The sequence below is a fragment of the Ranitomeya variabilis genome, chromosome 3, assembly GCF_051348905.1.
Source record: "Ranitomeya variabilis isolate aRanVar5 chromosome 3, aRanVar5.hap1, whole genome shotgun sequence".
NCBI lineage: Eukaryota > Metazoa > Chordata > Amphibia > Anura > Dendrobatidae > Ranitomeya > Ranitomeya variabilis.
This window is the reverse complement of record NC_135234.1, coordinates 657,147,759-657,161,841: the sequence shown is the minus strand read 5'-3', so window position 1 is coordinate 657,161,841 and position 14,083 is coordinate 657,147,759. Positions and strand designations below refer to the sequence as shown.

Here is a 14,083-nt window from a genome sequence, read left to right as displayed (position 1 = left end):
GTGCACTATAGAGGTTAATTAAATAAAAAAAATCATCCAAAATAAAGAAGGCACTTCAACAAAGTTCAACAACAAGGATTCCCATATATGCGGCCCCTGGAAGAAACTGGCGGCTAAACGCACGTCGGGGTGATGGGACGCCGAGCAGATCACTGTGGCCACCTGTTACCGCTAATCTCCTTTACTAGTATTAGTTACAACAAATCTAGCACGCAGCCTAACTATAGCTATGATAGCGTTATTATTACATCTGTTTGTTAGGTGCTAAGAGATTGTGATCAATATTGTCTCATGTTTCCTGTTTTTTCCGGTCTGATTGTGCCACATATAAGGGGTAATTACGTAGAGGCGTTGTTTACATTAAGTCCTATAGTTCTGAGAATTTTTTTCGCCATTTTATAGGGTGGGCATATACATGTGTGTTTTATGCCCATTATAATTGCAATTATTAATATTTTGGTGCAATATTCCCCTCATTTTTCTGCTTGGTGTCCCTTGACGGCATTTTGCTTTTTTATACTTTATTTTTTAACATATATTTAATAAAGTTGTATTTTAATCGTATCTGCATTGGATCGCTTGGTGTTCTCCCACATTTACCACATATGGGAGTCCTTGTTGAGCATTAGGCCGGAGTCACACTCAATGTATATAAAAAAAAAAACGGTCTGATTTTGACAGCCGAGAATCATGCAAATGTTCTCTGTATGGTGATCCGTATGTAATCCATTTTCAATGCGATGATGCGATTTCCTCACATCTAAGTATCTGTGTGACATCCGTATGGCTTTACATTTCTCACTGCTTTTCCCCAATGAATTTAATGGCTCAATGGGCTGAAATGAGGAAAATGTGTGCGTATTTCTCGCAAGTCACACTGATGGTCCGTGTGGTGTCCAATTTTTTTCTCGCACCCGTAGACTTGCATTGGCGAGACTCGCCTGACATACACGGGAAATCGCAGCATGCTGCGATTTCTCTCGTACATACAATACGGATGAGAAAAAAAAAAAAAAGTGTCTTGAGACCCTGTCTCAGAGCTGCTTGTGCCTCTCAAGGTAAGAAAGGTTGGGGACCACTGGTCTACTAGCTACTATATACAAATCCATACATCATCACGTAATAAAAAAATGAGATCCATTCACTTCTATGAGTTAGTTTTATTATTACATGCAGTTTGGGACCATGGTATAGCCTTTATTTTTTGTGCTATGAAAAAGACCAAGAACTTTTATAAAAATGGAATGTAAAAGAGAAGAGGCAGAAACCAGAAGAGGAATTCACATCATCCATGGACGTGGTCTGCAGTCACTGTTCATGTACAGTAACATGTAGATAAAATACTGCTCTAGATCAGTTCTGGAAGCAAGTCATTCTGTAGATATTTAGGTCAGCTTTGGCATCTCTCTTAACAATCTCCACATTGAAATACTGAGGCAGGAGGTTCTGGAAAAAGTCCACAGTGCCGTGCTCCTTTCTCATTTTGGAAGACAATAATATGGTTGTCTGAGGGCCACAGAGATGCAGCAATGTCTGGATCAGAAGATCATAGGTTTCCTTCAAATATATAATGTCCGCTCCTAAGACAAAGTCGTAGTCTTGAGGAAAGTGTACTTGATCAATTCCCCATGACAATGCACAGACATTAGGAATGTGATCTTGGGGAACATTGGCCAATACATTTTTCTGGATCTGTGGAAGTGCATGTGGAAGATCTGTCACTGTTACATTGCCACCTTTAAGAGCACAAAGAAATGGGTTAAACAACAGATAGTAAGAAAACCTTCCATAGTAGTCTCAGGTAGTGGAGAGGTTAACCCCTTTACCCCCAAGGGTGGTTTGCATGTTAATGACCGGGCCAATTTTAACAATTCTGACCACTGTCCCTTTATGAGGTTATAACTCTGGAACGCTTCAACGGATCCCGGTGATTCTGATACTGTTTTCTTGTGACATATTGTACTTCATGATAGTGATAAAATTTATTACAACGACTTACCAACGATCACGATCGCTGGTCGTGATCGTTGGTAAGTCGCTTAGTGTAACGGTACCTTTAGGCCACTGCCATCAGGGGCTTATCTAAAGCATTCTGTAATGCTGTAGATAAGCCCCCCGATGTATCCTGAAAGATAAGAAAAACAAGTTAGATTATACTCACCCAGGGGCAGTCCCGCTGCGTCCAGCACCTCCCATCTTAAAAGCAATGATGTCCTCTTCTTTGCTTCCTGTCGCGGCTCCTGCACAGGCGTACTTTATCTGCCCTGTTGAGGGCAACGTAAAATACTGCAGTGCGCAGGGCCTCTCTGACCTTTCCCGACGCCTGCACACTGCAGTACTTTGCTCTGCCCTCAACAGGGCAGATAAGTATGGCTGCGCAGGAGCCGCAACAGGAAGCAAAGAAGAGGACGGCGGTGGCCGCAGCTTATAGGCCAAAAATGGGGTGACAAATTCCCTTTAAGGCAAATGACTCTTCCTTTTTTGAAGGAAAGAACACCTTTGATATTCATGCTCAATGGACTCAACGTGGGACGACAACTCTATATACATTGGCTATCATACAAGGAACAAATTGCCATATGATGAAAACCGCAGAGCAATTTCTTCTTTTGATTCAAATCCGGAAGGTACAGAAGTATTGGATTATTCTGATTACTCTGAGATTCCATCAACACATAGTTCTGACATGGAGAATTCACAAGACAGTATTGAGTGCACCTTTAGCCGGAGCTTAATAAACCAAGATTGTATTTCTTTGGTCGACAATATAGTGGCCTCTGACAATTCACCTGCGGAAGATTTTATAACAAATATCTGTTACATTTTTTTAACAATTTTCAGCATTCTCCAGGACAACTTTGGGAACCGAGAGAGAGGAAACCATACAGAGACTAATGCAATATCATCTGGATATTCTCCAATAAACAAGAATAAAGCTTCAGAGAATTATATAAAAGAAATTATGAAAGAAACAATTTCCATTATATGCAAAGGTACTGACACAAACCCTTACAACATACTAGTCTCAATGTCGAAATCACCAAAAATATTCAAGATCAAAACAAACTTACAACATCCAATGCTTTCCATATTCAAACAGCCTTTGAAGAGTCTTTGAAAAAACTACACGAGGATATTTTGTCTTTTAAAAGTTGCTTGGCAAACTTTGAGGATATCAAGAGAAGAAAAAAAAAATAAAATTTAAAATAAGAGGTATCCCAGAATCAGTACAACCGTCTCAATTGAAAAAAATAGGTCTCAAAAATGGTCTCACGATTACTACCAAGAGTAAAAGAAGAAAATTTAATTGCTAACGTCTATAGAATTCCTAGACCGAGTTTCCTTTCCAATGGTATAGCAAGAGATGTCATAGTGTCCTTCTACTCAGAGTGGATCAGAAACGATCTACTTGCACTGACAAGAGACTCCAAACAGCTACCATCTCCATACAACTTAACTTTGTTTAAAGATCTTTCAAAAACCACTATGCAAACAAGGAGATCGTTTTGTCATATTACACACACATTTCAACGAGATAGAATTCGTTATTGCTGGACTCAAACATCCTCCCTACAACATTGAAAATCTTTCATCATTTCGTCTCCAGAGGAGGGCATTGATTTTTTAAAGGGGTTGTCCACTACTTTCAATTATCCCCCCAATGTATCCCCCCGGGGCCCCTGACGAATTGTGTAAATACCTTGCGTTGCCGTTTTCGCCTGTGAGCGGCGCTATGCTGGTGGCTGAGTCCAGGTCACGTGACCCCCAGGCTGCAGCCACCACTAATTTCCGCCGACGTCACGTCAATTTCCAGACTCTGGAAATTGACGTGACGTCAGTAACAGGCGTGTCCCAGCCGCACAGTCAGCAGTCACTCAAGAGTGACTGGGCTGTGGGCTGGACTGTGCTGTGCTGTGCTGGGGGCGGGCGGGGCTGTGCACTGCAGGTGTCTGGTGCTGGGATGGGATCTGCTTGCCGAGATGTGCTGCGGCGGCTGATCCCGTGGCTGCGGCCGGTGCCGTGGCGGCCGGTCCCGCGGCTGCGGCCGGTCCCGCGGCGGCTGGTGCGACGGCGGACGGTCCCGCCGCGGTGGCCTGTGCCGTGGCGGTGGCGACCGGTGCGACGGCGGGGGTCTGCGTGGTGCTGAAGGTGGCTGTGCGGTGGTGGTGGGGGCGGCGTTGTCTCTGTGTGCAGGCATGTCCGATGGGACTACAAGTCCCATCGGGCTCTGCCTGCTACAGTGACAGTGAGTGACACATTAGCCAATGATGGGACAGTAGTAGTCCCATCATCCGGCTAATGTGTTGAATGTAAAAAAAAAACAAAGAAAAAAAAAAAAAAAAACACATATACAGTACATACATACATACATAGAACACATACAGAACATGCGACATGTGCCATGCGACGACATGCGGCATGCGGCGACATGCTGCATGCGACGACATGTGCCATGCGACGACATGCGCCATGCGACGACGTGCGCCATGCGACGACATGTGCCATGCGACGACATGCGCCATGCGACGACATGCGCCATGCGCTGACATGCGACATGCGCCGACATGCGGCATGCGACGACATGCTGCATGTGACGACATGTGCCATGCGACGACATGCGCTGACATGCTGCATGTGACGACATGTGCCATGCGACGACATGCGCTGACATGCTGCATGCGACGACATGCGCCATGCGACGACATGCTGCATGCGACGACATGCGCATACAGTACGTGTACATACATAGACATACAGTACATACACACACACATACATACATACAGTACATATAACATAGAGTATATACTCACCATCACTTGTCACTTTGATCCCCGAAGCCATTGTCATCTGTAAAAAATATTAAAATAATAAACAAACAATATACTCCCTGATCCGCAGAAATCCAATTAAAACGAGTGTCCCTCGACGATCTCCCGTGGAGAGCAGGAGCATCTGCTGATGCAACCACTCTCCAGGGGCCCCAGGAACACAATGAGGGGAGGAAGATAACCTTCCACAATGTATTCCCCACAATGTATTCCTACGCCCCTGTGAGAAAATAGTCCCTAGTCTCACTTTATGGCATGCTGTATGAGAAAGTTCCCACGCAGCTTTTTGCCATAAAGTGAGACCAGTGAACTTTAGTAACCTCAGTGATGCACTGCAGGAGCCATTGTCTCCTGTCAGTGTGTCACTGAGGGTCCTATAGAGCAGTGACATCACCCGATGTCACTGTTCTATAGGGAAGATCGTCGTGGGACATTAGTTATTAATTGGACTACGGCGGGCAGGTAGTATACGGTTTATTATTTTACGTTTTTTGCAGGCGCTGAAGTATGGTAAGTATGGTTAAATGAAGAATATTAAAATACTTTTTCCTACTGTGTGTGTGTTTTATTAACCCTTTTTTAGTATTGGATTAATAACGGATAGGCGTCTTATTGACGCCTCTCCGTTGTTAACCCGGCTTAATGTCACCTTACAATAGCAAGGTGACATTAACCCCTTATTACCCCATATCCCACTGCTACACGGGAGTGGGAAGAGAGGGGCTAAGTGCCGGAATTGGCGCATCTTACAGATGCGCCATTTCTGGGGCGGCTGCGGACTGGTATTTGTAGCCGGGGGGGGACCAATATCCATGGTCCCTCTCCAGGCTATGACTATCAGCCCGCAGCTGTCTGCGTAGCCTGGCTATAAAATATAGGGGGACCCCACATCATTTTTTTTGGGGGGTCCCCCTATTTTAATAGCCAGTAAAGGCTACGCAGACAGCTGCGGGCTGATATTCATAGCAGGCTACAAATATTGGCTCCCGGCCGTCAGCTTTCCCCCTCTGGCGCAGAAAATTGCGCGGGAGCCCACGCCGTTTTTTCCATTTTTTATTAAATTAAACGCTCATTAAGACCTGTTTCACACTTGGGTCGGCACGGGTCCATCGCTATGCGTTGGGCCGACGTACCGACGCACGTTGTGAAATTTGTGCACGTCGTGGGCAGCGGATGCAGTTTTTCAACGCATCCGCTGCCCATTCTGAAGTCCGGGGAGGAGGGGGCGGAGTTTTGGCCGCGCATGCGCGGTAGAAAATGGCAGACGCGACGGACGTGCCAACGGTCCGCCAAAACACGACGCATCCGTTGCACGATGGACGCGACGTGTGGCCATCCGTCGCGATCCTTCACTAATACACGTCTATGGGTAAAAAACGCATCCTGCGAGCACATTTGCACGATCCGTTTTTTTCCCAAAAAGACGGATTGCTAAAAACGCAAGTGTGAAAGTAGCCTTAGGCTGCTTTCAAACTAGCATCGGTAAGGGTCCGTTGCGCTGCGTCGCTAATAAAAGTCTATGGAATAAAAACGCATCCTGCAGACAACTTTGCAGGACGCGTTTTTTCTCCACAACGACGCATTGCGATGTGCAGTGCACGACGCTAGTGTGAAAGAGGCATTAGAAACATCGGCCTTTCTATTATATATCTATGGATATATCCATCTATAGATATATTTATAGATAGATATATCTATAGATACATAGATGTATCTATCCATATATTTGGGTGCTTTCACACATCAGGTTTTTGCCGTGAGGCACAATCCGGCGAGTTTTGAAAAAAACGGATCCATTTTTTTCTCATAGAGTTTCATCCGTTTTTTGCCGGATCCGTCAAAAAAGCTGTTTCTGCCGGATGGAAAACACATACAGAGGAACGTTTTTTCTGTCCTGCAAAAAAACGCACAGCGACGGATCCGGCAAAAAAACGTATGAAACTGACCTGTGAAATGATGAATCCGGCCTTGGAATCCGTTTTTTCATGCATGTTTCCATTCAAATCATGCACATTTTCCGTTTATTTACTTATTTCCAAAAACGGCATTAAAACCGCGCATAAACCGCACCAAAAAAAGCATCAAAACTGCACCAAAAACTGCATCAAAACTGCACCAAAAACCATCAAAACCTGGTGCAGTTTTGGTGCGGTTTTGATGCAGTTTTTGGTGCGGTTTTGATGCAGTTCTTGGTGTGGTTTTGGTGCAGCTTTTTCTGCAGCAATGTGCACAACAAGTCTGCGGCTCCCATAGACTTACATTGGTTGTACACTACACTGCGGATTTGATGCAATTCAGTGCGGCAAAAAACATTGCGGATCTGCAATTAAATCCGCAACGTGTGCACACAGCCTTAGCATTTAGTGAACCTAGCCAAAAAGCCAAGCAAAAAACAAGTGTAAGATTGCACTTTTTTTGCACTTTCATCGCACTTTGAATTTTTTTCACATTTTCTGCTACACGACATGGTAAAACCAATGGTGTCGTTCAAAAGTAGAACTTGTCCCGCAAAAGATAAGCCCTCACATGGCCATACTGATGGAAAAATTATGGCTCTGGAAAGAAGGGGAGCGATAAACGAAAACAAAAAAGCTCCAGGGGTGAAGGGGTTTAGAAACATGGATATGGACATATCTATGGAAATAGACATAGATATATAGATATATCTGTATGTATTCATCTATATCTATCTATCTATCTATCTATCTATCTATCTATCTGTCTGTGTGTGTAATGGAGTGTGGGTTGGACAAATGTAAAGGAGGAGGTTGGACAGAAATGACAATCACAAATCTTTTTGAAGATAGAGGAGGGAGAGGAGGGAGGGGTTGGGTGTGTTTTGGAGTGGGTGTGGTAGGTTCGTGCTTAGTAGCAGTGCAATGGATCATGGAACTTGTAGTATTAGAGCACAATAACTCAGGAGAAAGGAAGTTGTCGATTAACCCCATGAGAGCTGAATCCAGCTCTAAAGATGTGCTGCTACGGCATGATAAACGGTAATATTGCTAAAATAAACACAGTAGATGTTTTCAGTGGCACATAATAGCAAGATTTATGGGAAAAAAAAAAAAAAGGTTATAGCAGTGGACAACTTCTTTAAGACAACTGGGAATCACTACCTCCATACTTCCACACGGCTTCTCTCCCACATGTCTGTCTCCGCACGGCTTCTTTCCTACATGATGAACCGCGTTTGTTGCTCCTAATTTTCATTCTGCTACATTAAAAACCAGCTTGAATGACCAAGAGACTGGATAAAGCCAATTCCACTTGCTATAGCTACATTTGAACCGAACTTTCCCCCACCAAGCTCTAGGGTTACTCGAGGGTACTCCCAAAGTCGACAAGTACTCATACATTTTAAGCAATAATCATTATATTCTTTTTCTTCCACTATGTGTACAGTTAATGTTTGGTTAAGCTACATTTACTACTGATGTTTCTTGCTATGCACATATTTGTCTTGTACTATTGTTTATATGATTAGTGTCTTACTTACCTTTTCTCAGAAACTGTTATTTTATGCAACATGTAACTTAGTCTTATAACTGTTACCAGTATGTTTACTTGTCTTTTCCCTATCTTTATAGGGTTTTTTCTTTTTAACTGTCCCTTCCCTCCCTTCTTCCTTTTCTTGCCTAGTTTTATATTTTCTTTGTCTTTCCCCTTCTCCCTTTTACCTATTTCCCTTCGGCCTTCCCTTTACCTCCATTTCAAAAATTTAAAATGTAATAAATACAGTTGAAATACATTACAAATGCCGCAGATGAAAAGCTGGTAGTGTGATTTTGGATCGGGCTGGCGTTCCGCAACGGGGCTTGCTACCTGCAGTCCAGTTAAAAATTTCCCCCACAGAGCAGGTGTCCAGATTTCCCCCATAGAAGCCGATTAAAAATGTTACACCTAGACAAAGTAGCACAGTACTCCCACAGGCAGGGTTGCAGAGAAAACACTGGTAACGGAGAATCAGGGTTCTATCCCGGAGAGGCAGCCTGATAAACATGAACCAAATCGAAGGAAGGCAGCAGTCAAGCAAATTACAAACTTCTCAACTTAGTCAGCAGTTGATGTAGCGAGAGAAAATAGTCATACATGACAATTTAGAGGCTTTGTAATTGGAATGAATAGTTACATGCTTTAATGAGCATTAGGCTCGGCAACAAAGGTAGAATAAAATGATTTTTAGGCACACTACTCGTATAGACACAGCTGCAGAGTACACAGAGGTTTTCGGCACAGTAACCCTGCAAAAGCTGATAACAAATCTCACCCACAGAGAACGTTTCCATATTTTGTCCACAGAAGCTGACTAAAAATTTTCACACAAACACAGTGTGGCACATTACCACCACAAGCAGGGTTACAGAGTACACACAGCAGCTTAAAGGCACAGTACTCAAACAGATATGGGTTAAAGAATACACACAGAGGCTTTTGGCACTATAACAGACATGGTAGCACACAGTAGAAAAATATGTTTATCACTCCCACAGACACACTGGAAGATATTAAAAACGTTGATTACGCACAATAAAAAATATTAATCTTGAACCAGGTGGTGGATGTGGAAGAAGCAGGGAAGAATGGTGGCTCAGTGGTTAGCACTGCAGCGCTGGGGCCCTGGGTTCAAATCCCACCAAGGACAACATCTGCAAAGAGTTAGTATCTTTTCTCAGTGTTTGGAGTGTGGGATGAAACTGGAGAACCCAGGGGAAACCACTGCAAAGACAAACTGATAAGAAATTTAGATTGTGAGTCACAATGGGGAGTTTTTTTTCTTTTTCGCTGTCTATTGCTTTTTTTCTGGAAATGACTTAAAACAACCTAGAATTTACAAAACTAAAACTAGCAATCTATAACCAGGAGACATAGGTCCAAGTGGAGGAAGAGGTGGCCGTAGCAGTATAAGTGGAAGAGTCAAGGGAGGAGTAATCCAACAAGTTTTATGTATTTTTTTTAATTTTTTTTTTCCCCTTTGTTTTAATTTTTTTTTTTTCATTTTTGTTATGGAAATGACTTAAATCAACCTAGAATTTACAAAACTAAAACTAGCTATCTAGAACCACGATGCTGCACACCTGTCGTTGTCAAAGGTTTTTTAAAACCCAAAAACATTAATATGGCCCAAGTTTCAATAAAGGGGTTCCCCCATGAACACTACATAGGTGATCAGTGCCCCTGACCTATGCCAATCACGAGAACATGGTACCTGTATCCACCATTTCAATGGAACATTAGTGCGCTTGCACAAATACTGCTTAATTCATAATGTTAGGGATTGACAAAGAGCCAAGCGCTGTACTCCCGCACACTTTCAACATCTGCTTCAATCAACTGGCTGACTTGGGACCCCATTCTTGTCATCAGTGGGGCTCCAGCAATGGAAAGGCGATACATTGGGATTATGCGAAAACCCCTTTAAAATTAACTTGCAGTGTTCACTAACATTTTAGTATCATAGACAAGAAAACTAATACGGTTAATGCTGAAAGGGGGTTTCCCATTGTGACAAAATCACTGACATAGTGCTGGGGGAGAGATACGTTTCACTGAGGCTATTAGCCTCCTCCAGCACACTATGTGTTGAGAGGGGTTAATCTGCCATTTTATGAGCTGGGTTTTTGTGGACAACCATATATCGGGTGGGAGGTTGTCCACCTTATCTCCACAAAAGGGTGCGGTCGGGGGTTTTAAATAGACCGCCTCCAGAGACAGTGTGTCTGTAGAGTGGAACTCAAGCGATATGTATCCTGACAAGGAAGCTGAACCATGATATGTGAATTTCCTGAACGGGTGTATCCCCGCAACTGTTGTGAACTCTGTTTTTGGGCTCCCTCTTGTGGTCACAAGTGGTACTGTGTGAGTGCTGTCTTTGGGCTCCCTCTGGTGGCTCTTTGTGTCTTTCTGCAGGTCTGAGGCTGGATCAGCTGTCTCGTTATCTGTTAGCTGGTTTCCTATTTAGCTCACCTGGACTATCAGTTGTTGCCTGCTGTCGATGTATTCAGTGCTATTTTGATCTTTCCTGAATTCCTTCGTTATCAGTCTTGCCAAGAGAAGCTAAGTTTCTGTTTGGTTATTTTTTGCTCTTTAGTGTTCAATATGTTTCTTGGTTATTTATTTGTCCTTGTCCAGCTTGCTAATATGTGATTTCCTTACTTGCTGGTAGCTCTAGGGGGCGGAGTTTCTCCCCTCACACCGTTAGTTGGTGTGGGGGTTCTTGAACTCTCAGCGTGGATATTTTGTATAGGGTTTTTTACTGACCGCACAGTTCCCTGCCTGTCTTCTGCTATCTAGTATTAGTGGGCCTCATTTGCTGAATCTGTTTTCATTTCTATGTTTTGTATTTTCCCCTTACCTCACCGTTATTATTTGTTGGGGGCTTCCTATATCTTTGGGGTCATTTCTCTGAGGCAAGTGAGGTCTTACTTTCTCTATAGGGGTAGCAAGTTTCTCAGGCTGCGTCGAGACGTCCAGGAATTTAGGCACGTTCACCGGCTACCTTTAGGCTATGTGCACACGTTCAGGATTTCTTGCAGAAAATTCTGGAGAATTCCAGACATTTTCTGCAAGAAATCCGCAAGAAAACCGCGTGCGTTTTTGCCGCGGTTTTGACGCGTTTTTGCCGGACACTTCCCAATGCATTTTAAGTGGGAAATCCGCAAAAAAAACGCAAAATTAATGAACATGCTGCGTTTTTTACCGCGATGCGTTTTTACCGCGGAAAAAAACGCATCATGTGTACAAAAAGTGCAGAATTCATTAAAAATGATAGGATGCATAATATAAGCAGATTATTTGCGGTTTTATAGCGTTTTTATAGGGAAAAAACGCGAAAAAAACGCGAATAATCTGCAACGTGTGAACACAGCCTTAGTGTGTTTGGTTAGGATCAGGTTTTGCGGTCAGTCCAGTTACCACCTCCCTAGAGCTTGTTCTATGTTCAGTAACTTAGCTAGTCCTATCTGTGATCCTCAGCCACTAAGGATCATAACACACAACCATACGGACGGTGTTGTATGTTCTGTTTTCTCCTTAGGCCAGCAAGGGCCTTGTTTATTTTTGCTACCTCTTCACTGGGTTATGCAGCACTATTAATAAACCAGTGAGTCTTAAAGAGACAGTGTTCCTGTGTCTACCTCCATGTGCAGGTGATCTACCAACACCACAAACAAAGTTAATCTTAATCAACACGTCAATTCATAGATTTTTGAATAATAGTAAGTTCCACAATTGGATGTGTTTAAAAAAAAGGTTCCTGTGCTGAGATAATCTTATGAATGTGTCCCTGCTGTGTACTGTGTAATTGCTGTGTCTGATCGTGCAGGAACATGGTCTGATCATACATTTTATTCCAAGATCTACTAATTAAAATGTACTCTGTTTGCGAGGAAAACCCTTTTAACCCCTTCATGACCTTAGACTTATCCATACGTCCTGGCTGGGAAGAGGTTCCCAAACTTGGATGATCGCCATCGGGTGTTCAGCTAACATGAAAGCTTTCAGCTAGCCCTTACTTCCACCACCCCCAGCTATTTAAAGCCCTAAATGATATCAATCACAGCATTTAGAAGGCAGGGAGAGGCTCCCTCTCCCCTCCGATCAGAACCGTCAACATAGTGACCCGAGGTCGTCTTGACAACAAGCCGTCACATGATTGTGGGCAGAAATGTGGAAAAATTATAACTCTCAAATATGGCAATGCAAAAACTTTTTTTTAAATAAAAAGGGGTCATATAGTGTGTGACAGCAGCCAAACAGAGAAACACAATATAAATCTGGCATCGCTGTAAACACACCGACCCGAAGAGTAAAGTCGCAACGGCAAAAAAAAAAAAATGAATAAAACCAATTCTTCACCTGCTGCCAATTTGTTAATTCTGCCTCCCAAAGATCGCAGTAAGGCTCGGCTCATTTATCTTTCGCTCTACAATGAGTTGTTACACTGGGGTATCCGTGTAAATCTCTAAAATCCGCAATTCACACAGATCCCCCAGAGGAAGATTCCCTATAATAAGGCAGACTGAAACAATGTGGACGATGTCTGACTTCTGATACGGTGGTGTCTTATGCATGCTTCAAAAGACAAAGTGTGGTCGACCACAGTTTTGTGCACTTCATAAAAGAGGCCAGACAGAGTCCAGAGTAACTCTCATGTCTCATTGTAGTGAATGGATCTCTAGGGGGTATCATCTGACTCACGTTACTTGAAGATTTAGATGGAAACCCAGATGTAAGTGCTCAGTGTAGATCACAGGACAAATGTGATCCAAAATACTACGTAAAATGTGCCCAAAAGCTTCAAATCAATCCACAAAAACTCAGGTCCTTCATCTGTTAACGGAAATATAGTGGGTTTCCACGTTACTGGTAGCACAAAGGCTCTCCAAAAGCAAAATGGCTTCTCGCCCCTCAAAAGAAATTCAGCAAATTCTGCGCTCTCACATCCAAATGCTCCAGTGTGCGCAGACCACACATTTATCGCCCACATGTGTCACAACTCTGTTGTCGGGTGTCCAGGGACTAGGGGCTCCTTCCCTGTCCCTAACGCTAGGGGGCGCCCTAGCTCTCCCTGCTCCCCAGATTACTTCTGATGGTGAACACGCCAGGGCCACATACCTTGCCTTAACTCCTGAATCTGCCCTTCATCTGTTTTCTTACCCCACAAAAGGGAAAAGGGGAGCAATAGTGTACCGCAATACACCAACCAGACTTAACAAGGTAATACGAACAGGGGTAGAGGAAAATACTAAACATACAAAAATACATACATACAAAAACAACAGAGGTAAACACAGGGGAGTGGAGGATGGGGTTAAACTTAAGTAAGAGAAGAAAGGGAATTATCACACACTCAAAAGCAAGCAACAGCCACAGATTAATCTACCAAACGCTTTCTCCGATAACGACCAGCAACAGCCTCCCAGCCATGCAGCTAAAGCTAGTTATGACAAGGAGTACTAGCCAGGGCCCAGATTATATAGGAGATGGGAGTGGCTAACAGTGCACAGCTAAGAGCCTTAGCTCCAAGAACTCAGAGATTAACCCCTGCACTGCCCAAAGAAATTCACAGCATTTAATGTGAAGGTAAAGTGCTTCTATTCAGCACAGGAGGAGGAATCAGACGCTACGGTCTTCTGTTGCGGTAAACCAGTCACAACATAATTGGCATTTCTGTAGCAGTGAGAGCTCACCTAATTTTTTAATGCATGCCTCCAGAAGAACGAGCTGGGCATAATGTACTGGGCACTACA

General features: G+C 43.4%; 1 protein-coding gene across 1 annotated transcript in view; it reads right to left on the bottom strand.

Annotated features, from left to right (window-relative positions):
* Nucleotides 1–1,146: 1,146 nt before the first annotated feature.
* Nucleotides 1,147–14,083, bottom strand: part of EEF1AKMT3 (EEF1A lysine methyltransferase 3) — a 36,307-nt gene continuing 23,370 nt past the window's right edge. Inside the window, exon 3 of the mRNA XM_077297795.1 lies at nucleotides 1,147–1,736. Within this exon, the coding sequence (XP_077153910.1) occupies nucleotides 1,354–1,736 (383 nt within the window). The 3' untranslated portion in view covers nucleotides 1,147–1,353. The remainder of the gene's footprint in view (nucleotides 1,737–14,083) is intronic.